Below are 26,118 nucleotides of genomic sequence, written 5' to 3' on the forward strand. Positions count from 1 at the left end.
GGCGAAGGAGGAGGAGGAAGGACCAAAAAAAAAGTTTTGAGGCGGCGAGACTTGAGAGAGAGAGAGAGAGAAGGCAGTGCGTGTGTGAGAGGGAGGGGGCGGGGAGGAGAAGCCGGGTGCGGCGCATGCGTGTTGCGCTGCCCCAGGCCAGGCCCTGCCGCGGCCGCAAGTCACTTCCTGCCCTCGCGCACCATCCGGCTCCGGGGTCGCGTCGAGTTTGGGTCGGGACGAGGCGGAGAGGTCCTCCCTCCTCCCCTCCTCCCTCCCGCCCCTTCCCCGGAGGAGGTAAGGCGCTCCTTGTCACCTGAGAGAAGGAAGGAAGGAGCCCGGCGTCTCCTCCTCCTCCTCCTCTTGCTCTCTCCCGCGCTCCAGTCAGTCGGGCGCCCACCTCAGGGTGTACCCATGCCTTCTCTTCCGCGCAGTCTTCCCGCTGAAAGAACTTTCCTCAGACAAGCCAGCCTCCCTCTGTCGCCCCAGAGCGGCAGCCTTAGAACTCATGAGTCTGGACGTGTGAGGGGAGAGGCAGGCAGAGAGGGAGAGAGAGGGTGCCTTACTTCCAGGACAGGTGTTTGCAAAAAGGGGGCTTTCTTCACTCGCTGAGAGAGAACAAGGCGGGAGGGAGGAGAAGAGTTACTCATTCTGTGGGGAGGCGTTGGAGGGAGGCTCTTTTTCTCGCTGCTGACATCCCTTCTGTGGGAAGCATTTAGGGATGTGATTGAAGGCAAATCAAGAATATCAAGGCAGGAAATCCCACATTGTCTGAGTCTGAACTCAGATAACCCAGTTCAAAGCAGATATTGTAGAATTTTTTGCCTTGATATTCTGGGATATAGGGCTGAGTGGAAGGGCTCATGCTGCCATATAATCCAGTTCAATGTAGATTTTGTACAGCTGTGTGGAAGGGGCCTTAAGCTCATCTCTACTGTTGAATCAATGCAGTTTGACACTGCTTTGTGTGCAGTGGCTCATGTGAGCTGTAGTTTCACAAAGCACCAGCACTCTTTGGCAGAAAAAGCTCAAGACCTTGTAAAACAGTGGTTCTCAACCTGGGGTCTCCAGATGTTTTTGGCCTACAACTCCCAGAAATCCCAGCCAGTCTAATAGCTGTTAGGACTTCTGGGAGCTGAAGGCCAAAAACATCTGGGGGCCCCCAGGTTGAGAACCACTGTTTTAAAACAATCGTTCTTAACCTGGGGTCCCCAGATGTTTTTGGCCCACAACTCCCAGAAGTCCCATCCAGTTTACCAGCTGTTAGGATTTCTGAGAGTCGAAGACCAAAAACATCTGGGGACCCCAGGTTGAGAACCACTGTTTTAAAACAATCGTTCTTAACCTGGGGTCCCCAGATGTTTTTGGCCCACAACTCCCAGAAGTCCCATCCAGTTTACCAGCTGTTAGGATTTCTGAGAGTCGAAGACCAAAAACATCTGGGGACCCCAGGTTGAGAACCACTGTTTTAAAACAATCGTTCTTAACCTGGGGTCCCCAGATGTTTTTGGCCCACAACTCCCAGAAGTCCCATCCAGTTTACCAGCTGCTAGGATTTCTGAGAGTCCAAGGCCAAAAACATCTGGGGACCCCAGGTTGAGAACCACTGTTTTAAAACAATCGTTCTTAACCTGGGGTCCCCAGATGTTTTTGGCCCACAACTCCCAGAAGTCCCATCCAGTTTACCAGCTGCTAGGATTTCTGAGAGTTCAAGGCCAAAAACATCTGGGGACACCAGGTTGAGGACCACTGTTGTAAAACGACCACTCCCTTGATTCCATAGCACTTAAACTGGTGTCAAACTGTATTAGGTCTACACTTGGGGGTGCATCCCTTGGAAACCACAAGATGAACTTAAGCCATAGAAGAGACCTTGTGGGCCATCCAGTCCAATCCCTGTCAAGAAGCAGGAAAATCACATTCAAAGCACTCCTGACAGATGGTCATCCAGCCTCTGCTTAAAACCTCCAAAGAAGGAGCCTCCACCACACTCTGGTTCAGAGAGTTCCACTTCTGAACAGCTTACAAAGCGAATGCAGTTTGAACCTGCACCAATAGTGTAGTGTCTAGTTCAGAAATGACAAATGTAAGGGATGTGGGTCAAATCCTGCCCACCACATCATTTTATGTGGCCTGTGAGACTTTCAGTGTCAGGGCAACATTGCTTGTTTTCTGACTAGGGCCTTTTCAACACAGCTGTGTAAAATCCACATTGAACTGGATTATATGGCAGTATGGACTCAGATTATCCAGTACAAAGCCGATATGGTGGATAGTCTGCTTTGATATTCTGGGTTATATTGCTGTGTGGAAGAGTCCTAGGGGCCCATTTACACTAACCATTTAGGTCAGTTGGAAACTGATATTGAAGAATATGGTACCACTGTGAGGGTAATTAGAATCTAAACCCTGGAACCAGTTTGAGGCCTGGGTAGTGATTACACACCTGGCAGAAGCTGAACTCGAACCAGTTGCAGGATCCACAGTATCTGTGGCTTGACAGCTGCAGGGAACACATGGTTTTCTCCCCCAACTCTGCTTTCCAGAACATGAATTTGCGCATAGTGGAGTTCTCATAAGTGTCCTTACAGCGTTTTGCATTTTGCAGAGCCAATTTTGTTGTGTGATATGGTTTATATTACAGCATGCTGATACACATTAACAACTTCATTTCTGATTTCTGCCTTTGACTTTGCTTGTGTCAGATTAGTGGGCTTCACAGTGAACAGACACATAGGTGTATCTGTGACTTGAATGCACGTACACAGAAACATCACAAAAGATTTGCATAGTCTAGCTGCCACATTTTAGAGATAGCTTGAAGTGACATTAAATTGATAGTGTAGATGGGGCCTAGGACACAGAGCAACTGATTCATATTATGATATATTACCTAGACGTTAGGAAAATCCTCCTGATTGCAAGAACTGTTCAACAGTGGGAAGGGCTGCCTCAAAGAGTGGTGGTTTCCTTCTTGAGCCTGAAAGGTACTGAGGAACTGCAATTGCCACCACCCCTCTCTCTAAGCCTATAGAGAGGGGTGTTGGCAATTGCAGTTTCTCAGTACCACAGATTATCACTCCCTGGTGTTTTCCCTGGATCAGCAACTATGGTTCTTTAGAGGCCAATTTTAGAAAGGTAATTATGATTGAGGCCTTTTGATCATCAGTCTTTCTCTGTCAAATGTGGGGTGACTCTTTTTTAACCAGAGCCTTCAGACTTCACAAAAAGCCATGTGCAAGAGTTAAAGAGCAGGATGATGCATTCTAGCCCCAGGACTTCATTTTTCAGTACAAGAACTGAATTGAGCTCTGCATTTTTTCACACAAAAGTTTATTCTGCCCTCTTCCCCAGACCAATTTATGTAGCTGTAGGAAGTGATTCTATTCTTCATTGTTCTAAATAATTTGGACTGACAAATCTTTGCTGATCAATTGCAAGAAACACAGATTTGCATTAGATCCTAATTGACCTGTCAATTCCTTGTTCTGTTATAGGCTTCGGAGTCTGTTGCTGTATGTTTCTGTGTACATGCATTCAAGTCACAGATTTTATGGGTTTTTTTTTTTTTTTGAAAGACAAGGACTCATTAGAGAGTGCCTTCCTCTGAGGGCCATTTTACACAGCCCTATATCCCAGAATATCAAGGCAGGAAATCCCACATTATGTGTGTGGACTCAGATAAACCAGTTCAAAACAGACATTGTGAGATTTCCTCCCTTATATTCTGGGATATAGGGCTGTGTGGAAGAGCCCCGAGATATAGCTTTCATCATCTAGTATTCTTTTGCAGTCTCCCATTCAAGTACTAACCAGACCTGTTTAGCTTCCAAATTCATGTGGGATCTAGTGCCTTCAGGATATCTAGACTCTTTGCTGCTCTATGGGAATATTAGATTGAAAACTGATTCTTTATGGACACCTTTCAGAATATAGATTTGGATTCTGCAGTTGTTTCCTTGTAATAGTGAAAGTGGTGGCATGTTAGCTAGTAGCCTTGAGTGTTGGTTTGTGGAAAAAGCCAAGATATATAACAGTTATGAAATATTAATAATTACTAGCTTAGACTTCCTTTGGAGTGCATGCATTGTTTTGTCTTCACTCGGTTATGTCGGAGCTATGAAAAAGATTAAATTCTTGGCACTAAATTTTGAAGGTAGCGATTTTCATAGAAGCACATCAGATGGAAGAGTTGCTTTTGCTTGTGGACTCATTTTCCAATGCAAAGCACCATAAATATTGGACAGAGGGTTGAATATATTGTTTCTGTATCACAGCTGAACTGGTACTTGCAAAGCTGGGAAGTAGTAAAGAGTAGTTAATAATGACAATATTGTAGTATTCTGTCATGTTGTATGATTAGGCATAAACAGCATTATAAGGTATATGTTGGTTGCCTGACAAATACTAGGGATGGTTTCAAAGTAATTTATATTACAACAGTGCTGTTTGGATCACTTTGAAAAGTATGAATTAATTAGGTTCCTCTTTGAAATACTTATTACCAACAAGCATACATACTTCCCTGCTTACTAAACTAGTAGTGCAATATCAGCTTGCAGTTATATTATGCATAATGTTCCTCATTTTCACTTTCAATCACAAAATACATGTCATCGTCATGTGTCATTTTAAGTACTTAAAATAATGCTTATCAAAGAAGAAGCCACCCCCTTCTCTGAGTAGAGTGGTAAAAGGAAAGAGCTTGTTCATCCTGGGAGAACCTGAAAGACACACCAAATCCCTTTACTCTCTTTGCCAGAGCATTACTTGTTTTGTTTTTTAATGCCTGAGTGGGAAAATCACAATAGTGAACTCAACTTACAGTCATCGATAATTTTGGTTCCAAAATCTATCCTCGACTTACAAATGAGGTTGATTTATATATGGTGTTTAACCTCAGAAGTCAAATATTTTTCTTTCTGCATTCTTTATAAATAGAAATAACATATTCTCTCAATATATTTGTTAGATTCTCATAGTTCAGCTTTTTTGAGATAACTGTGCTACCATGTTTATTTTGCATTAGTTTAAGAGATATTTTACTAGTTGAAATTATTCAAAATTGTGTTTTGACTTTCCCTGGCAAAACCACAGATATTCAGCATCTTATATTCTGCTTGAAAAATATTTTAGAGAATTACATTTGGGAATTCAGTGATGCAACACTGTTGCTGTACCTGTTAAGTGTATTTTGAAAGAAGATCAAGCTGGATAAAATATAAATCAAACTGTTGAAAACTTAGAGGAATCTGGCAGTAGGTTGTTTTATGTGGAATTGTTAAATCAAACATAGTTAAGAAGTCTTATGTTCTCCCACTTCTAATTCAGTTGGATGAACATTTATATGTACTGAGACATCACACACCTTTGCATATTCTTACCAATAGATTTAGTCAGAAGGATTTAAAAGAATTCATATATCCTTCTGTAGCTCCTTTTAGTCAAATGTAACAATACCTGGTGTTGTGTCAGTGTTAGTTCACAATATAAAGTGTTACAGACTGATTTACAAACTTATGAGCTGATTGAGAAACTTACTTTTGGATGTTAGACATGTGGTTTTGGTGCTTAAAAATATCTGCTGTAGATAAAAGTAGTACAGACCAACCCCAAGTTACAAGCAAGATAGGTTCTTAAGTTAAGGTTTGTTCTTAAGTTGAATTTGAATAGCATAGTGAAGTGTTGATACTCCTTTGGTGTTTGTTTTGCTGTCTGTTCAAAGATTCAGAAGATTTCACTGCACTTTCTGTTCCTGTGAGAGTTGGATTTTGAAAAAAAATGGTTTATTGTGTAAATAAGAATTGGTGATAAAGCTTCAGTTGAGACACCTTTTCCCAATGATAACTCTTTCAGGAACAAATTTCCCTTCCTAGGGGTAGATTTCTCTCACTTCCTGTTGCCTCACCACTGTTCTTAACTATGAGTTGTTTCTAAGTCAGATGCTTGAAACTCAGGGACTGCCTGTGTTAAAGCTCTGGATTTTTTCTTTATATGGGATTGAAATTCATTCAACATAACTCCTGTCAGGGCCTATTCTGATTTTCCCAACTTACAATCCTTTCAGTACCTACCTGGCAAAGGCTAGTTTCATTACAATCCTTTTAGTACCTATCTGGCAAATGCTAGTTTTATCAAGTCACTTTGGAGAGAGACAGGTGGCAGCTTCCTGATGATCTCTGGGAAGTACCTTATTTATTCATGCATAAGTCTAGAAATGTTAGTCAAAAATCAACTCAAAGAATCTGTGTTGAAAACATGAAACAAATACTGTACGTTAACGCTTATCAAAAATGTACCATCCCGTTCTCTGAGTAACATGGCAAAAGGCAAAGTCTGCCCTGGAAGAATCTAAAAGAAACATCGGCTCCCTTTATTCTTTCTGATGTGGTACTGCATCTGGCTGTTCTGAATGCCTGGGTGGGGAAAAGGTGACAGTGGCCAGGGGTAACTGATCTCTTGTAATGACATTGGTGCTTTCCCCTCTCTGTGGAATGACCCTCAACTCCTCCATGGGTCATATCAAACTCCATAATTTTGACCCCAAAACCTGCCCTTCATTTATATTTGAGGTTGATTTGTACATTAGTATATACTGTGGTAATTGTACTATTAAATAAACTAGATTATGTTATATTTTGGCTCTGAAGATGCTTCTCTATTGTTCTGTGGCTGCTGTGATTGTAATACTGTCAAAATCTGAACTAGCCATTTATGCAGGGTTTAAAAATAGGGAGAGAAAGGGCTGGCTGGTTAGGTAGAAGTGGGAGACAAGGTGGATTTGAATTGACTCAGAATGATGTGGGATATTCTCCTTGTTTGGAAGTTTTCATTTTATTTATAAGCCAGATAATCATTGATATCTTGCCCACTCTAGTTACAACACCTCTTTTTTAAAAATTTAAAACATTTTAGCAGACTTTTATCTTGAACATGTGTATTAGTTCTCTGTATGTTCTCAATGTACTTTATCAAATCAGTTATTTGGTAAGTGTGTTATGTAGAATGCCCTTATATTATCTAGTAAATGGCTGAGAAATTGCTTATTTTATCAGAGACAAGAAACTGAATGCGGAAGAAGAAGAAGAGGTCATTGAAGGGGAAGATGCCTCTAAATCACAAATACTGTCAGACTGATCACCATCACCATGGATGCTGTGAACCAGGTATTAGCATTGACATTTCTTCTTTAATTTTTGGGTTCAATAAGAAGTCATTAGGAGCCCCCGGTGGCGCAGTGGGTTAAAGCACTGAGCTGCTGAGCTTGTTGATCGAAAGGTCGCAGGTTCGATTCCGGGGAGCGGCGTGAGCTTCTGCTGTCAGCCCTAGCTTCTGCCAGCCTAGCAGTTCGAAAACATGCAAATGTGAGTAGATGAATAGGTACCGCTCTGGCGGGAAGGTAACAGCGCTCCATGCAGTCATGCCGGCCACATGACCTTGGAGGTGTCTACAGATAACACTGGCTCTTCGGCTTAGAAATGGAGATGAGCACCACCCCCCAGAGTCAGACATGACTGGACGTAATGTCAGGGGACTACCTTTACCTTACCTTTAAGAAGTCATTAGGATAAAATCATGCAGTACTAATGGAATTAGGATATCTACAGATACTACTTCTTGTGTGCCTTCAAGTAATTTCTGATGTATGGTGATCTTGTATGCTGCTGTTGTCGCCATCTGACCCTTTTCTGTTTGGTTTATTTTATTTTATTTTATTTTCCCACTTTCTCTTTTGCTAGTTAATTCTAGTATTTGTTATAGTTTAGCTTGGCTGTATGTTTTATGTTACATGTTGTATGTTCCGACTGCTGAGAGTATGATAGGAGATACATAGGATTTGATTGATGAGGATAGGATTGTGGGGGTGGATCAGGTGAAGAGGCCCAGGAGATCGCATGAGACTGCTTGTGACAAGAAGCATCCATATAGGAAGGTGTGGCTGGTAGCTGAGTGTGTTTAGACTAGCGGTTGTGATAAAAGAGTCGTATAGGAAGTGTGGATGATTGTTGGGTGTGTTTAGTCTAGTGAGTGAGAGTGCAGATGTGGTGTTGGATAGTTGAGTGAATTGTGGGAAAGAGAGAAGTTTGTGGGCTCTTGGAGTGCCTGGGAGTGGCTGACTGTGCCGGAAGTTGTATGTGAATGTAAGCTGGTGGGAGTGTTTAGATACGAGTGTTGTGTGAGCTACCTTTTAGACATAGGAATGGGTGGAGCAGAACCCCATGCGAAGAATGATCTTTTGCACTTTTACGATCTCCTGAGGGAATCGTTTAATCATGTGTTGTTACAACTCAGGTTTTTAAACGAGAAAATGGACCATCTCCTTAGAGGTTTTGCCTCTTTCTCAGGAATTCCTGTGCAATCAATTCCCCCAAAGACTGAGAACTCTTTGTGTGCAGATCTGGCTAAGGACTTGTGCCAAAATGGGGAGAAAGGCATGTCGGACCTTGGGGATCTGGGGGCTGAACGAGGATTGAATGATGAGTCGACTGAGGGAAGGGGAGAATCTTTGGGCAGTCATAGGATTGAGAACATTGTGGAGTGGCAGCGGTCTATGATGGCCGCTCAGAGGACGATCAATAATATAACAACAGATTTTTTGGTCCAGCCAACCGCAGCCTGCACTCAGGATCATCATCTACAAACTGACATGTTCGCGGTGGACATTGCTGACCAATTGATAAACAGAGGCAGATGGACCTCTAAGAGGGCAGTTTGTAATTCCTTGGCCCAAATCCTGGGTAAAAGACAACAGGATATAAGACTAGAAGCCATAGTGTGGTTATGGAGGGACTTCCAATCATCTGACCGTTCCTCCCGTCTTCAAATAACACCAGAAGACAATTCATGGCTCGGAGAGCTTATGGCAAAGCGCTCTGTCTTAAAGAAATGGGGCATTACCATTAGGAGGGTAGTTGTGGACCCCCAGATACGCCCCTTATTTGCCTCCGGGGTTCCTTCTCACCATACACCATCAGGTCCCCGTGTGAATTCCACAATTAGCTCCCCGGTTAGGGCCTCCCCCTCCCCCCCTCCTGGTTCATACCATTTTGAGACCCCATCTGCCCCGGTCGCCCCCGCTCAACCAGCCACACTCCTTCGCTCGAGAACACTCCCCTTATTCAGCCCACTCAGCTCCCTTGATGTTTCATTATCTACCTCATCATCAGAAACATCCTTACCTAACGCCCAAGGGAGATTATTCCCCAGCCCGACTTCTTCCTCTGAGAGCTGACTAGTCATAGATCCTGCCCATGTAGGGGGGGGGAGGGCTCCAGAGGAAGGGGGTGCCATCCAAGTCGTGTGGGGGAGGAGAATAGCGGTTCACCAACATCCCAGGGAGAAGCGCAACAGAGTTCTTGCGACCCTGGAGAAGGTAGGTAGTGGTAGGCTCCATGGCAGCCCCCTTGGCCTTAAGGTCCTGCTGATTAATGCCAGATCCGTTAATGGTAAGACCGCGGCCATCCAGGACTTGTTCACGGATGAGAGGGCGGATCTGGCATGCATCACCGAGACCTGGCTGGATGAGCTGGGGGGAGTAAATCTCACCCAGTTGTGTCCACCTGGTTTCGGAGTGCATCAGCAGGCCAGACAAGGGGGGCGGGGAGGAGGGGTCGCAGTGGTCTTCCGGCAATCCATCGCCGTGACCAGATGCGTTGTCCCGCAAGCTTCTGGGTTTGAATGTGTCCACTTGAAGGTGGGGAGCCGTGACAGTGTGGGGTTCCTGTTGGTGTATCGTCCACCCCGAGATCCAGCAGCTTCCCTGTCTGAGTTAGCGGAGGTGGTCTCTAATTCGGCCTTGGTCTCCCAGCGCCTGGTGGTGCTGGGAGACTTTAACATCCACGCCGAGACCACTTTATCTGGCGCAGCTCAGGACTTTATGGCCACCATGACGGCCATAGGACTGTCACAGATAATATCCGGCCCCACGCATCAAGCTGGGCACACTCTCGACCTTGTCTTTGTGGCGGACGACGAATTGATCAGAGTGGAAGATCAAAACATCCTTCCAGTGTCATGGTCTGACCATCATCTGATCACATTTAGACTTACTGCGACCCTAAACCTCCGCAGGGGTGGAGGACAAGTTAAGATGGTCCGCCCTAGGAGACTGATGGATCCGGATGGATTCCTGAGGAATCTTAGGGTTCTTCCTGCCTTGGAGCCTGGCGATTCTATCGACGCCTTGGTAACTCTCTATAACGGGGAGATGGCCAGGGCGTTAGATATGATCGCACCCGAACGCCCCATCTCGTTGCGTCGTGACAGGCCATCTCCTTGGTTCACCGAGGAGCTGGCTGTGATGAAGCACACGAGAAGGGGGCTAGAGCGCAAATGGAGGAAATCTCGAGATGTATCTGATCGAACACGGGCTAGAGCCTCTCTTAAGGCATACTCCGTGGCCATACGGGCGGCCAGGAAGTCATTCACGACCGCTCGTATAGCATCTGCAGCAAATAGATCATCGGAGCTGTTTCGGGTCGTGGGAGAACTCCTCCACCCACCTGCGGTGGAGGGGGTCCCTGACGACCCCGCAGCTCGGTGTCGCGATTTCGCACACCATTTTGCAGATAAAGTCGCCCAGATACGCCTCGAGCTCGACTCCAATTCCATCGCAGTGCCTGAAGAGGTGACGGAGGTACCTGCTTGTCCAATTTTGTGGGATTCTTTTAGGCTTGTTCTTCCTGAAACCGTAGAGGGGGTTCTTGGGGCTGTGAGGGCGACCACCTCACCTCTAGACCCATGCCCATCTTGGCTCATTAAATCAGCCAGGGAGGGGTTGGTTGACTGGTTTGTATTGATTGTCAATGCATCGTTGGAGCAAGGGATTTTTCCATCTGGTTTGAAACAGGCAGTGGTTCGTCCACTCCTCAAAAAAGCTTCCCTTGACTCCACGGTGCTGAATAACTACAGACCAGTCTCCAACCTCCCTTTCTTGGGTAAGGTGCTGGAGCGGGTGGTCGCCTCGCAGCTCCAGGGCTTCCTAGACGATACCAACTACCTAGATCAGGCACAGTCTGGTTTCAGGCCTGGCCATGGCACCGAGACAGCCTTGGTCGCCTTGGTGGATGACCTCCGCAGAGAGCTGGACAGGGGGAGTGTGACTCTGCTGGTTCTCTTGGACATCTCAGCGGCTTTCGATACCATCGATCATGGTATCCTTCTGGGTCGTCTCTCTGGGATGGGCCTTGGGGGCACGGTTCTGTCGTGGCTCCAGTCCTTCCTGGAGGGACGCACCCAGATGGTGAAGCTGGGAGACGCCTGCTCGGACCCCTGGCCTTTGACCTGTGGGGTCCCGCAAGGATCTATCTTGTCGCCCATGCTCTTCAACATCTACATGAAACCGCTGGGAGAGGTCATCCGGAGTTTTGGAGTTGGGTGCCATCTCTATGCGGATGACGCACAACTCTACTACTCCTTTCCACCTAATTCCAAGGAGGCTTCTCGGGTGCTGGACGAGTGCCTGGCCGCTGTGTCGATCTGGATGAGGAAGAACAAGCTGAAGATCAATCCCGACAAGACAGAGGTCCTCCTGGTCGATCGTAAACCGGATCGGGGTATAGGGTGGCAACCTGTGTTGGACGGGGTTACACTCCCCCTGAAGCCACAGGTCCGCAGTTTGGGTGTCCTCTTGGATTCTTCGCTTACACTTGAGGCTCAGGTGTCGGCGGTATCCGGGAGGGCCTTTGCACAACTGAGACTTGTGCGCCAGCTGCGACCGTACCTTGTGAAGGCGGATCTGGCCGGGGTGGTCCACGCCTTGGTCACCTCTAGAATGGATTACTGCAATGCGCTCTACGTGGGGCTGCCCTTGAAGACGGCTCGGAAACTACAATTGGTCCAGCGGGCAGCAGCCAGGATGCTAACTGGAGCTCATTATCAAGAGAGGTCAACCCTCTTGTTCAAGGAGCTCCACTGGCTGCCATTTATTTTCCGAGCCCAATTCAAGGTGCAGGTGCTCACCTACAAAGCCCTGAACGGTTTGGGACCACCCTACCTGCGTGACCGCATTTCCATCTACGAACCCACACGCTCGCTCCGGTCATCTGGGGAGGCCCTGCTCGTTATCCCACCTACGTCGCAAGCGCGCTTGGTGGGGACGCGGGACAGGGCCTTCTCTGTGGCGGCCCCCCGACTCTGGAATGCCCTTCCAAAAGAGCTTCGTCAGGCCCCTACTCTGGCAGTTTTCAGAAGGAACCTAAAAACTTGGCTGTTCCGATGTGCCTTCGCAGATTAGGAATCCCCATCCCAAGTCCTAGATGCACTTTAGCACAACTAACATTGCTGCACACCACACTTTAATCCTACGTTCCTCCTGCCATCTCAGCACTTTTAACCCTGTACCCCATTGCGCTGGCCGAACCAGTTTTAATAGTGTCTTGATGTATTGTCATTGTGGTTATTTTGCTTAATTATTTGATTTGCTTTGTTTATCGCTGTGTTATGTTTTCTATTGTATTGTGTTTTGTGGCTTCGGCCCGTGTAAGCCGCATCGAGTCCTTCGGGAGATGCTAGCGGGGTACAAATAAAGTTAATAATAATAATAATAATAATAATCTTACGTGGTGAGGCTTTTCTCAGCCACATTTGTTCAAAAAGGTGTGCCACTGTCTTCCTCTGAATCTGAGAAGCATGGCTTGTCCAATGAAATGTCTGAGTTGGAATTTCAAACCTGGTCTCAAAAATCCTGCTCCAGCACTGAAATGACTACACGACACTGGTTTACCTTCAGATGCTAAGTAGTTAGTATTCTAAAATGATTGTATAACTGTCACATAGTAATGCTTGAGGGAGATTAAGTTTCTAGTGTCTGTGAAGTATTATCATATTTCATCACATAATAGTCACACTTCTCTTCCCCCCCCCCCCTCATATTTTGAGGAAAAGGAGTAGATGTGTCCTCTGCCCTCTTTCCCTTTTGGTGCTGTGTGGCTTGACTCAGCTCCCAGCCAAGTCAAGACCCACAGTGCCAAACAGCAGTTGCACACTTAGTTCACTTGCCTGGCCAACCGAACTTAGGGTGCGACTATTCCACAGAGAATAGCAGAACTCTGTTTTTGCCTTTCCCAAAATGGGGGTGCAACAATCACACAATGGTGACTATTATGCAATAACACAGAGTATTTCCTTAAATGTGTTTGTAGTTCCTTTCATCCCCAGAGGGTCGTCCAGCAGTATAACATAGATAAACCCCAATCAAACTCTTTTAAAAAAGAGATTAAAGTAAAATTATAAACACCCTCTAAAATAACTTTATGCAGATTTAATCAATCAGTTGATTCCTCAGTCAAAACACACTTGTTTCTTCAATCAAGTGATAACCATATTGGAAATCTTTCCAAACTAATAACATGTGATTGAAATAAATGTTTTCTCACAACAGTATTTGCTTATTAATTGTTTTGGAGTTGTTGGCATTACTTGAAAAATATATTGGTAATTTGAGTCTTCTGTTCCAACTTCTCCAGTTCCAACTAAGGCAATTCAAAAGTATAAATAGCTAGAATGAAGTTTGACAAGAAAAGTGTATAAAATTCCTGTTATTATCCTAAGAACTTTTTTTCAAGGACTCAATGCATGTAACTTACATTTCCAATGACAAATTATCAATAGTACTTTGTGGAAGAACAGTGTGCATGTGTACATGTATGCAAATGTCTTAAAGATTTGGTAGATTCACACTATAATTGTACTGGAGATGGGACACCAAAATGACTTGATTGTTATTAGCTTCCAGACCATAGTTTCAACAATATATTTCAACATTTTAATAAAAATGTATGCTATCTAAATGTAATCCCCAGTCTTCATCAGATCTCCAAGAGGAACAATTCCAATTTCTTGCAGCTGTTCAAACCTGTTCTTGAGGGCTGGGAAACTCTTAGCTGCCAGATTTCATGTACCATGGATAGCAGCAAAGGGGAAGGGAAGGGAAGAAAGATCTATTGGTGGCTGACCACCGGCATCAATTTGGTTTAGGTCCACAGGGGATGTGCTGCATCTTGTCTTTTACCACTTATTCTAAATATTTTGCAGTACAAACTCTGGAGCCTGGAGATCCTCCTCTATTACAACAGCCTCTTCAGACTTCAAAATCTGGCATTCATCAAATTATTGAATGTTTCCGATCAGGTATGAGTAACTGTCTTGTTTATATGTTTAGCTGATTTTATTTTTTAATATATTCTTATTCCCATGTTGAGTTCCTACGACTTAAAATAACTATTTTATTTTATGAAAATAAACATGACCACACTAGATCAAGTTTAGATCCACCTACTGTGTCATTCCATCAACAGCTGTAGGCAATCAGTTTATGTACTCAATATTTGATGGTATACTGCATCTGTATCTGAAAATTCTATTTAGGGTGATTAATTTGAGACATAGGTCTTTCCTGTTGTAGTAATTGTGGCTTGTATTTTAAAATATTTGATGCTGTCATTTTAAATGTTGTCAATCACTTTTGAAGTTTGTACACTAATTGTGGTATAAATGCTTAAAAAGAATTACATATAATACATTGATTTGATATGTTATTCTCATCTTAATTAGCTTATACTTATTTGGAAAGTCAAGTAAACTAGTGACTGTTGCTGTATTGAATTTGTTATGTTTGTTATGTTTTCTGTGAATAAGTATTTCTAAATTTGTTCTGCATTCAGGAATTTGAGATTTCTTCTCTATGACACTGGGAATTTTTATAGTGTGAATTTTGGTTTGCAGTATTTATTTATTTATTTACAACATTTATATGTCATCCTTCTCACTCCGAAAGGGACTCAGAGTGAACTTACAAGTAATATGTAAATACAATATATTACTAGCCGTCCCCTGGCATGCGTTGCTGTGGCCCAGTCTGGAAAGTCAACATTGCTACCTGTGCAGCTGATAAGCACACCTCTCCCAAGTCAGTCACACTCCCAGGTAGAGAAACAAGCTAAACCCTCATACCCCATAACATTAGTTCAGTGTCATTCACCTGTCTTTGGAGACACCTGCCACCAAATGAGCCAAGAATCAAGGGCAGAGAATCACATATGCTGCATAAATTGTTCATGCATTGAGGTTGGACTTTGATGCTACCTTCTTAGACTTGTTTTTGAATAGATTCCTGTCACACCAAAGCCCAAAGCCTGCCTTTCTTAGGAGTCCTGCAGAAACGTGCCATCAGTAGGGAAAACGGCTTGTGTTGCTGCTGCCAGGTGGCCTCAGAGCTTTGTGAAACCTCCTTGCCATTGTGGGCACTTAAGAAGAGAGAAAGTGATGTGGTTCCTGTGGGTTCCTTGGACTGCCGGAGAATGGCAATCATATATCTCCAAAGTGACTGAAGGCACTTTGGAGATATATGAGATGAAAGGTGTTGCAGTTGTATTTTGATATGCTGGAAGTAATGTGTTTTGGGAACTTTCATAATCAGCATGAAGGCTTGCAATTCTGGATGTAGCTGCATTTTAATTTGTCTGTTTACAGCAGTTAGAATTAAAAATGTTTACTTTCACCAGAGGTGTCCAAAATGTCCAAACTACTTTTTGTGTGTGTTTTTCAGGAACCAAACAACTTAAGCATATTTTGCTGAAAGATGTGGACACTATATTTGAATGTAAATCGTGTCGCAGTCTCTTCAGAGGATTACCAAATTTAATAACCCATAAAAAATTCTATTGTTCTCCAAGTCTTCGGATGGATGACAGTAAGTTTTGTTATCTCAAATTTTTATTTTCATCTAAATAGGCAGATTTGTTAGCTTTTTGAGATGAAGAATTTTTAAAAAATGCATTTTGAAAAGTTTCTCAATACTTATAAATAAATTTTCTTTTACCTTATATTTAAATGTTATTCATTTTACAGGGTGAATTATTCGTTTCTTCCGTATTTGTGATTTGTAGATTAATAAATTTACACATACTTACATTTTAATTGTGATTTATGAATGTAACATGGCACATGTTAGAGTGGGCCCTTGGCATCCACTGGGGTTTGGTTCCAGAACTCCCTGTGGATACTAAAATATATGGATGCTCTAGTTCCTGTTATGTACAAAGGTGTAGTAAAATAGTGCCTCTTACATAAAATGGCAACATTAAATTTAATATATATATTAAATACTTTCAAGACCTCGATGGTGGAATCAATGGATATTCAATCTGTGGATATGGAAAACTGTATTGTCATGGCAGAATATATATGATATTTAACAAAATGCCCCCTACCCCCTGGGAGCTTGAAAAATGAAAAGAAATAAACATACGGAAAAGAAAATAGAAAAAGGTAAACTAATATGAACAAATGTGGATGAATTAAGAAAAATCTACAGCCTTTTCACTATAATGGTCCTATAAGGCCCCATTATACTCTTGAAGTATTCTCCTTTTGATTATTACAGGTTAATTGATGGGATTTGCTGCAAGGAAGAAGAGACTGAATGTTCATTAGTATGATTCTGGTCCTCTGATTAGCATATCAGATGTTTAAATTCTATAACTGTAATTTCAACTGTGTTCATTTTTACAGATTCTACTGATGTAAATGATCAACAAGGTCAAGCCATAAGTGATCTTCTAGAAGCTATGTATCCAAGGGTAGACAACCAAGATTATATAATCCGTCTGGAACCTATAGAAACAAATAAGAATGCTGTCTATCAGTATGTTTCAAAGGCTGATAGCGCAGTTGAAAACACTGGGAGGAATGCCACTCTTGCTCAATCTTCTTTAGAAATGTCAGAGCCTTCCACAGAACCTTCAAATTCAATTCCAGGTCCTTCAAATACAGATATTTCTCCTCTTCCTCCTCTACTTTCTACTGCTAACAAGGCAATATTGGCTCCAGAAACTTCAGTGCCATCATCAAAGCTTGTGTTGAAATGCAAGAATAACTCTGATTCTGGCCATCAATTAATTTGCTGTCTGTGTAAAAAGGAATTTCATTCCAGACGCAGTATACGTCGGCATATTAGAAAAGTGCACAAAAAAAAGATGGATGAGCTAAAGAAATTCATTGAAATTAAAAAAAGATCAAATCAGTCATTTGGAAGAGGGCGCAATAAAAATATTCTTGTAACACTGGGTAAAAGTTGTACAGTATGTTTTAAATCCTTTGCTACAAAAGCCAATGTAAGAAGGCATTTTGATGAAGTGCACAGGGGGTTGAGAAGAGATACCATAACACCTGAAATAGCTACAAGACCGGGGCAGCCTTTGTCCTTGGAAAAATCTTCTGCTAAAAAATCTCTTAAGATCCGAAAACAAAAGTCGTCATTAAAGACGGAGTACAACTTAACTACATGCAAGTGCCTGTTGTGCAAGAGAAAATACACTTCCCAAGTAATGCTTAAAAAGCACATGTTGATTGTTCACAAGATAATTAATTCTACCAAAAATACTAAAAAAGAAAAAAAGATAAATAATTCTCGTAGCACAGAAGCAAAATTTAAAACGGATTCAACAGCGTCTGCAGAATCAATACCTTTAATTATTTCTCCACAGAATGATGTCAGAGTAACAAATCAATTAACTGAAAGAAAGAATGAAGAGGGCATTGAGAAGAGGAACACATCAATTGAGAGAAAGAACACATTGTCTGCTGAAAAGAAAAATGTACCATCTTCTGAGAAAAAAAGCTCAACACCAGTTGTGAAAAAGTCTTCCACATTAGCTGAAGGAAAAAGTGCACCATCCACAGAAAGAAATGCATCAGTAGAGAGAGAAAATGAATCATGCTCTGAAAGAAAAAGTTCACCATCTACAGAGAAAAGAAAGGTACTACCTGCAAAGAAAAAAAGGGCAGCATCTGCTAAGAGAAAAAGTGTGTCATCTTCAGAGAGAAGAAGTGCACCATCTGTAGAGAAAAAGAATGTACTACCTGCTAAGAGAAAAAGTGAATCATCTGCTGAGAGAAAATGTGCACCACCAGCTAAGAGAAAAGTTGCACCATCTGCGAAAAAAGGTTCGCCATCCACTAAGAGAAAAAGTGTGCTGTCTGCCAAGAGAAAAAGTGCACCTTTAGTTGAGAGAAAAAAATCATCATCTGCTGAGAGAAAGAATGCATCATCTGCAGAGAAAATAAGTGCACCCTCTGCTGAGAGAAAGAATGTGTCATCTGTAGGGAGAAAAAATGCATCATCTGCAGAGAAAATAAGTGCACCCTCTGCTGAGAGAAAGAATGTGTCATCTGTAGGGAGAAAAAATGCATCATCTGCAGAGAAAATAAGTGCACTCTCTGCTGAGAGAAAGAATGTGTCATCTGTAGGGAGAAAAAATGCATTATCTGCAGAGAAAATAAGTGCACCCTCTGCTGAGAGAAAGAATGTGTCATCTGTAGGGAGAAAAAATGTATCATCTGCAGAGAAAATAAGTGCACTCTCTGCTGAGAGAAAGAATGTGTCATCTGTAGGGAGAAAAAATGCATTATCTGCAGAGAAAATAAGTGCACCATCTGCTGAGAGAAAGAATGCATCATCTGCAGGGAGAAAGAATTCAGTATCTGCAGGCAGAAAGAATGCATTATCTGCAGGGAGAAGAAATGCATCATCTGTAGGGAGGAAAAATACACCATCTGTCGGGAGAAAAAATGCACCATCTGCAGAGAAAAACAGAACAGTATCTGCTGAGAGAAAGAATGCATCATCTGCAGCGAGAAAGAGCATAACATCTGCAAAGAGAAAAGGGACCCCATCTGTTGAGAGAAAAAATGTGTCATCTGCCAAGAAAAAATGTGCAGCTTCTGCTGAGAGGAAACGTACAGCATCTGCCGAGAAAAAAAGGGCAACGTCTGCTGAGAAAAGTGTGGCATCTGCCAAGAAAAAAAGTGTGGCATCTACCAAGAAAAAATGTGCAGCATCTGCTGAGAAAAAATGTGCAGCATCTGCCAGGAAAAAAAGCACAGCATCTGCAGAGAAAAAAAGTGCAGCGTGTGCAAAGAAAAAAAGGGCAACGCCCACAAAGAGAAATAAAATTAATCAGAAGTCTGAAAATGCCAAGCGAAATGGTCAGAATCTTGTAGGCTCTCCTAAGAAACCCAGGAAACCAAGACTTACACCTGGTTTTGATTTCAAAAAACTTTACTGTAAACTGTGTAAACGCCAATTTTCTTCTAAGCAAAACTTAGCAAAACACATTGAATTGCACACAGATGGAAATAACATATATGTTAAATTCTATAGGTGTCCGCTGTGCACTTACGAAACACGCCGGAAGCGTGATGTGATAAGACACATAACTGTAGTGCATAAGAAGTCTCCAAATTACCTCGGTAAAATAACTGCAAATTTAGAAGTCCGAGCTGTAAAAAAGTCTGTTGACTATGTTCTAAACAAGGTAGTAAAAAGAGGCCCTCATAGGGATGAAAATAAACAAAATGGTCTTAAACAGGACATTGCCTCTAACTCACCAAGGAAAAAGTATGAAGGAGCTGATGTTGGCATTGAAGTAAAAGTCACAAAAAACTTTTCTCTGCACACATGCGATATATGTGGGAAAGCATTTGCAAAAAAGACTTTGTTGGAATGCCACAAAAAAACTCATAAAACAAATGCATCATATTCAACTGAAGAAAACAATAAAACCAAAGGTAGAAGTACAAGATCCAAAGTTCTCATCTAATGAAGAACACTTTGTGCCTTCTTTCATGTTTTTTTCCCCATTGGTACTCCTTGCTCAAATACTCAAATACTCTTTCCTTCATTGCCTTGATGTGATAGAAGAGAAAACTGTAGTGCATTTATTCCTTTTTAGCCTGTTTTTCCCCAGTGGACTTTTGAATTTGTCTTTTAAAAGAATACCAAGCCTAGAATAGTTTGAGTTGTACAGGGTTAGTTCTGCAATATTTAATATTACATAGCGAGTTATTTTGGCAAACTGTTTAGAGTTAGATACCATAGTTCCAAATGAGTTTAAAATTAACATTGCACTTCATCGGTACCGACCAGGCAGAGAAAGTCTTGATGAGCTGAAGATGGCCTGTAAGTCCTGGGTTGCTGAACTGTGGTTTTAGTTTGTTAGTAAATATTTTTGGCATAGAGTTTTCACAAAATACTAGTACTACTATAGTGAATATTTTAAATTTAGGTTACATGAGTTAATTATAGAGTTAACATATTTGCATTACAAATGCCCATTCTCTGTTCTTTGATACAGCCCGTTTAAAAAAAATCCATATATTTACTGATTAAGGGTTTTTATTTGTCAAATACTCTTTTCTTCATTGCTTTGATGTGATAGAAGAGAAAACTGTAGTGCATTTATTCCTTTTTAGCCTGTTTTCCCCCAGTGGACTTTTGAATTTGTCTTTTAAAAAATACCAAGCCTAGAATAGTTTGAGTTGTTCTACAACATTTAGTATTACATAGTGAGTTATTTTGGCAAACTGTTTAGAGTTAGATACCATAGTTCCAAATGAGTTTAAAATTAACATTGCACTTCATCGGTACCGACCAGGCAGAGAAAATCTTGATGAGCTGAAGAGGGCCTGTAAGTGCTGGGTTGCTGAACTGTGGTTTTAGTTTGTTAGTAAACATTTTTGGCATAGGGTTTTCACAAAATACTTGTACTACTATAGTGAATATTTTAAATGCAAGTTATATAGGTTAATTATAGAGTTAACATTTGCATTACAAATGCCTGTTCTCTCTCCTTTGATACAGCCCTTTAAAAAAATACCATATATTTCCTGGTTTTTGTTTGTCAAATACTCAAATACTCTTTTCTTCATTGCCCTGATGTTATAGAAGAGAAAACTGTAGTACATTTATTCCTTTTTAGCCTGTTTTTTCCCAGTGGACTTTTGAATTTGTCTTTTAAAAAAACACCAAGCCTAGAATAGTTTGAGTTGTTCTACAACATTTAGTATTACCTAGTGAGTTATTTTGGCAAACTGTTTAGAGTTAGATACCATAGTTCCAAATGAGTTTAAAATTAACATTGCACATCATCGGTACTGACCAGGCAGAGAAAGTCTTGATGAGCTGAAGAGGGCCTGTAAATGCTGGGTTGCTGAACTGTGGTTTTAATTTGTTAGTAAACATTTTTGGAGTAGAGTTTTCACAAACTACTAGTACTACTATAGTGAATATTTTAAATTTAGGTTATATAAGTTAATTATAGAGTTAACATATTTGCATTACAAATGCCCATTCTCTGTTCTTTGATACAGCCCGTTTTAAAAAAAATCCATATATTTTCTGATTAAGGGTTTTTGTTTTCTCCATTGCCTTGATGTGATAGAAGAGAAAACTGTAGTGCGTTTATTCCTTTTTAGCCTGTTTTTCCCCCGTAGACTTTTGAATTTGTCTTTTAAAAAATACCAAGCCTAGAATAGTTTGAGTTGTTCTACAACATTTAGTATTACATAGTGAGTTATTTTGGCAAACTGTTTAGAGTTAGATGCCATAGTTCCAAATGAGTTTAAAATTAACATTGCACTTCATCGGTACCGACCAGGCAGAGAAAGTCTTGATGAGCTGAAGAGGGCCTGTAAGTGCTGGGTTGCTGAACTGTGGTTTTAGTTTGTTAGTAAACATTTTTGGCATAGGGTTTTCACAAAATACTAGTACTACTATAGTGAATATTTTAAATGTAGGTTATATAGGTTAATTATAGAATTAACATTTGCATTACAAATGCCTGTTCTCTCTCCTTTGGTACAGCCCTTTTAAAAAATACCATATATTTCCTGGTTTTTGTTTGTCAAATTCTCAAATAATCTTTTCTTCATTGCCCTGATGTTATAGAAGAGAAAACTGTAGTACATTTATTCCTTTTTAGCCTGTTTTTCCCCCGTAGACTTTTGAATTTGTCTTTTAAAAAAAATACCAAGCCTAGAATAGTTTGAGTTGTTCTACAACATTTAGTATTACATAGTGAGTTATTTTGGCAAACTGTTTAGAGTTAGATACTATAGTTCCAAATGAGTTTAAAATTAACATTGCACTTCATCGGTACCGACCAGGCAGAGAAAGTCTTGATGAGCTGAAGAGGGCCTGTAAGTGCTGGGTTGCTGAACTGTGGTTTTAGTTTAATAGTAAACATTTTTGGCATAGAGTTTTCACAAAACACTAGTACTACTATAGTGAATATTTTAAATTTAGGTTGTATAAGTTAATTATAGAGTTAACATATTTGCATTACAAATGCCCGTTCTCTCTTCTTTGATAAAGCCCTTTTAAAAAATCCATATATTTTCTGATTAAGGATATTTGTTTTATGTTAGACTTTTTTTATCTAAAATCTTTTGAGACTGTTTCCCCCCCCAAATGCCCTGTTTCAAAAGGATAGGAAGGAAAACCTATTCTACAGATCCATTTTATGTAGTGGATGTTTTGCAAAGGTGTAGACCAAGTCTAACGTTAAACTTAAATATATTTCAGTGTAGCTAGTAACGGAAAAAAATGCATTTGAAATTATAGGAAAGATTTCTAATCTCCAGAGCATGACTGTGTGGATACTTCAGTTCCAAAGTCTCCATTGCCTAAAACAGACTTTCCAGTTTTAAATAATTTGTTTTCTGGTTTTAATGTAAAAAGATTAGTATATAGACAAGCCTCCAGCTATTTGGAAGCTACTCTCAGGTTGCTAAGAGATTCTTGTGTGGTTTTAAGATTAGAGATGAGTTTTTAGGTTGTATCTAACCGGTATTCATCTGCTGGCGGAAGACTATTTGACCCATTGCTTGCCTCCATCAGCCAAATGTAGAAGACTTTTTTTTTGGCAGTTTTCCTTCTTGTCACAGTGCCCTCACGCTTCAGAACAGCGTGAAAATTGGCAGAAGGGGGAAGGATTTCTATAAATCTATATATGAAAACTTCCACTGCCTCAAGAGCTTTTATAAGTAACATCCAATTGGTTTAGACCCCTTAATACCAAAACCACTATCAGTTTATTGAAGCGATAAAGCCGTCCTGTCTTTAGATCCTTGAACTTTCATCCCATCTTTTAGGTTAACTGAATATTTGTATAAATATCTTTTTTTTTACATCAAATGATATGTGGGAAAAATTGATGTAATGACTGCTAATGTCTTTCGTAATAAAGAGAGAAAATATTTTTATAAGCTATTTTCTTACTAAATGTATTGACTGGTCATAAACCTTGTCCAAATTTTTCAATGGAAGTTAAACTGCATTGAAAACAAAACTTATAACTGATGGCCAGCTGTCTTAATTCATGTAATTCAATAGTAGTAGAAAATAAATGTTTGAAAAGGGAATTTTTCCAAACACTTTTAGAAGAACTATTTTTAAAGAAAATGTACATTTGGAGCATCCGTTCCATACTTAATCCTGATTTTGTTGAACAAGGATTTTGTGATATACTACTAAGCAAATGCTTGCTTTGTGATGTACTTTAAACATATATTTTTATAAATGAATGTATATGAGCAAACAGTTACTTAGTATAATTTGAATGATTTGTATTTGAATTCTAATAATTGTAGATTTTGCTCTAATGTCTGTTTATAGTTGACTAATATTTTTGGTGGGGTCGTATTCAACTTGAACTGATGTTCTTGCAAAGGTCCATAATAATTTGTATGGTTAGTCTATTGGACACTCTTTCATATGGAAGTTTACAAGTGACCCACATTCCCCTATTTTAATTCTTAAGAATATATATTCACAAGCACTTTAATAGTTCCAGTTTTTTTTAAAAAAAATAGTTATTTTTAAAATATAGTACACTAATATTAGTAAGAAAGTAGTTTTTGTAGAAAAGCCATATACAACTATTTGTTATAGTACCTTAACTATTGTTAAAATAAGATAGTGTAAGATAGTGTAAGATATAGTACCTTAACTATTGTTAAAATAAGATAGTGTAAGATAGTGTAAGATGTAGTACCTTAACTATTGTTAAAATAAGATAGTGTAAGATAGTGTAAGATGTAGTACCTTAACTATTGTTAAAATAAGATAGTGTAAGATAGTGTAAGATAGTGTAAGTTTTTTAATTTTTTGCCCACAAGATGTTGAATGACCACTGTAGGTAGCACTTGACTTTCACTGTAAAGTTTATAAAAGGCCTATTTGTTTTTGTCTATTTTAATTAATTCTGTAGTACCTACCATTATGAATTTTGGCAGGCATCTCTGCATTATAATTTTTTAGAACATTTAGTGATTTGTGTCAAATTGTCTCAATGAAAAAATGAACATTATGCCATTAAAATATATATTGGTTGACTCTCTTGCTAAGGAAATACTTTATGTCAATTTACACTTTCTGTATGACAGATATCTAAAATGTTTAGCATAAGTAAGAAAAAAATTATGGGTAAGTTTGTCCTTTTAGTGCTTTGCACTAAAATTGTGAATGGAAATAGATTGTAACTGTTGGAAATGTTGATATGTTGAATGTTCATACTTTGTGTACTTTATTTGGAAATAAAACAGACTGGAAATTATTTCAGGCAAATGTTTTTGAATATTCTTGTTTACTTTTAGTTAATACAATTGCATACAGCATTCTAAGAATAGTAAAGGCAGGGAAAATAATTTTGTAATGTATTTAATACTGATTTATATATGAATTAGTGGGGCAAATGTGAAGCATCTTTGAGAATAACATTTTGAGGTGAGCATTCTGAATTCTATCCAACTTCACATGATGGAGTTTTGCACACGTGCAGCAGGATTTCCTTATATTCTTCATTCTCGTATTCCCCAGCGAGTGTCCGTGCTCTTTGGAACTGGTTTAGGGAGGTTTATAAAGGACTGTAGAAGGGGGAACCCATTCTTACAGCAATTTCCATGTCATTGATAAATGCAAAATACAAAAATGATGAAAAATTGTGCCATTCTTGTATCTCTGTAGCCTATAAAGAAAGGATTCAATTAAAAGACAAGAATCTTAAATTAAAAGGAGTTGAACATAATATTTTAACAATATTAATTTAGGAAATAAAATATTTTGTCTTATACACATATCTGAAGATTTAATGAATTACTAGGGTTAAAAAAATTGAGAATGTTTATGTTGTTGCCATCAAGTTGGCTTTGACTTAAGTTGACCTTATGAATGAGAGGCCTTACAGACATTCTTATTAGCAGCCCTGTTTTATCTGGGATAAGCAGATATTTATTTTATTTATCATGTCAGAAGTGAATTGAGTATACAGTTCTAATTTACGTAAAAACCACAAACGTAGCTAAAAACTTGGCATTATACTAAATTTCCTTTGACCAGAAACTGGTCATTTGGAGTGCCTGGTGTTGCTAAGGAGGTCCTCTATTGTGCATGTGGCTCAGACTGCATTGTAGTAGGTGGTATGTGCTTTGCTCTTTGCATGTCATGGACTCCACTTTGTAGCCTCATTTCTTCAGGTTAGCTCTGCATCTCGTGGTGCCAGAATGCAGTCTTTTAATCTGGGATCCGTTCCTGGGATATTGGGGCTGTGTGGAAGGGGCCTAAGCCTAGATCCAATCCCTTGCTCTTTACTCTTTTTCAAATAGAGGTTTGTAATCCAACAATACAATCTAAAAAGTATAGAATAACAAAATACTTCAAAGTGCATTGTCAGTGTGAAGTTCAATGAGCTGCTCTGACCTGATGGAAATTGTTCATTTGCCAGACAAAGGGCATTTGCCCTGATGCAAACCCTGCTAACAAAGAAAATTTCCTTGGCTTATAATAGTATAACCCAGTGATTTCTAGGGCATAGGATCAAGACCACTAATCCTGGCCTAATCCATATTCTCTAAACTATATTATTCAGCTCTTCTTTTTAACCCCCACCCACATTCTTCCTCAAGAAATGCTCATGGGCATGCTGATGGTTCTTCCAACCCCTGAAGCACATTACGCCAAGAGAGTGTAGCTGATACATGCTTCTTTAATAACCATGGTTGATTAATGTTTGTATGCCAGTCTGACATAAATAATACTACACAGGTGCCCCGCTTTACAACGTGCATATTAGTATTCTTTTCAGCTGTATGGAGAGCTGAATTGATGCACAGCAAATTAAACCTCTTGTTTAAGGAACAATATCTCTCATGTAGTATGACCTTAAAAGGGTAAAGTTTATTCCTAGTGTGTATTAAAATTTAAAAATTATTATCATTTTCTTTTCAGTCCTATCTCATAGTTTGATGAAAGATTACAGTATGTTTTCTTAGTTTCCCATGACACTGATAAGA

At 40.2% G+C, this 26,118-nt stretch overlaps 1 protein-coding gene across 1 annotated transcript; it reads left to right on the forward strand.

The window, feature by feature from the left end:
- Positions 1-105: 105 nt before the first annotated feature.
- On the forward strand, positions 106-24,383 carry ZNF800 (zinc finger protein 800). Its single transcript, XM_060777769.2, has 5 exons — positions 106-285; positions 7,044-7,154; positions 14,023-14,118; positions 15,536-15,679; positions 16,501-24,383. The coding sequence occupies exons 2-5, from the start codon at positions 7,058-7,060 to the stop codon at positions 19,587-19,589; spliced, it is 3,426 nt and encodes a 1,141-aa protein (XP_060633752.2). The 5' UTR covers positions 106-285; positions 7,044-7,057; the 3' UTR covers positions 19,590-24,383.
- The last annotated feature ends 1,735 nt before the right edge of the window (positions 24,384-26,118 follow it).

Source organism: Anolis sagrei, chromosome 5, assembly GCF_037176765.1.
Source record: "Anolis sagrei isolate rAnoSag1 chromosome 5, rAnoSag1.mat, whole genome shotgun sequence".
Taxonomy (NCBI): Eukaryota; Metazoa; Chordata; class Lepidosauria; order Squamata; family Dactyloidae; genus Anolis; species Anolis sagrei.

Excerpts from the sequence above, each read along its gene's own strand:
- ZNF800 (XM_060777769.2), top strand. The coding sequence starts at position 7,058 with ATGCGGAAGAAGAAGAAGAGGTCATTGAAGGGGAAGATGCCTCTAAAT. Across the intron at positions 14,119-15,535 it reads TATTGAATGTTTCCGATCAG|GAACCAAACAACTTAAGCAT; the intron begins GTATGAGTAACT and ends TGTGTTTTTCAG. Across the intron at positions 15,680-16,500 it reads AAGTCTTCGGATGGATGACA|ATTCTACTGATGTAAATGAT; the intron begins GTAAGTTTTGTT and ends TCATTTTTACAG.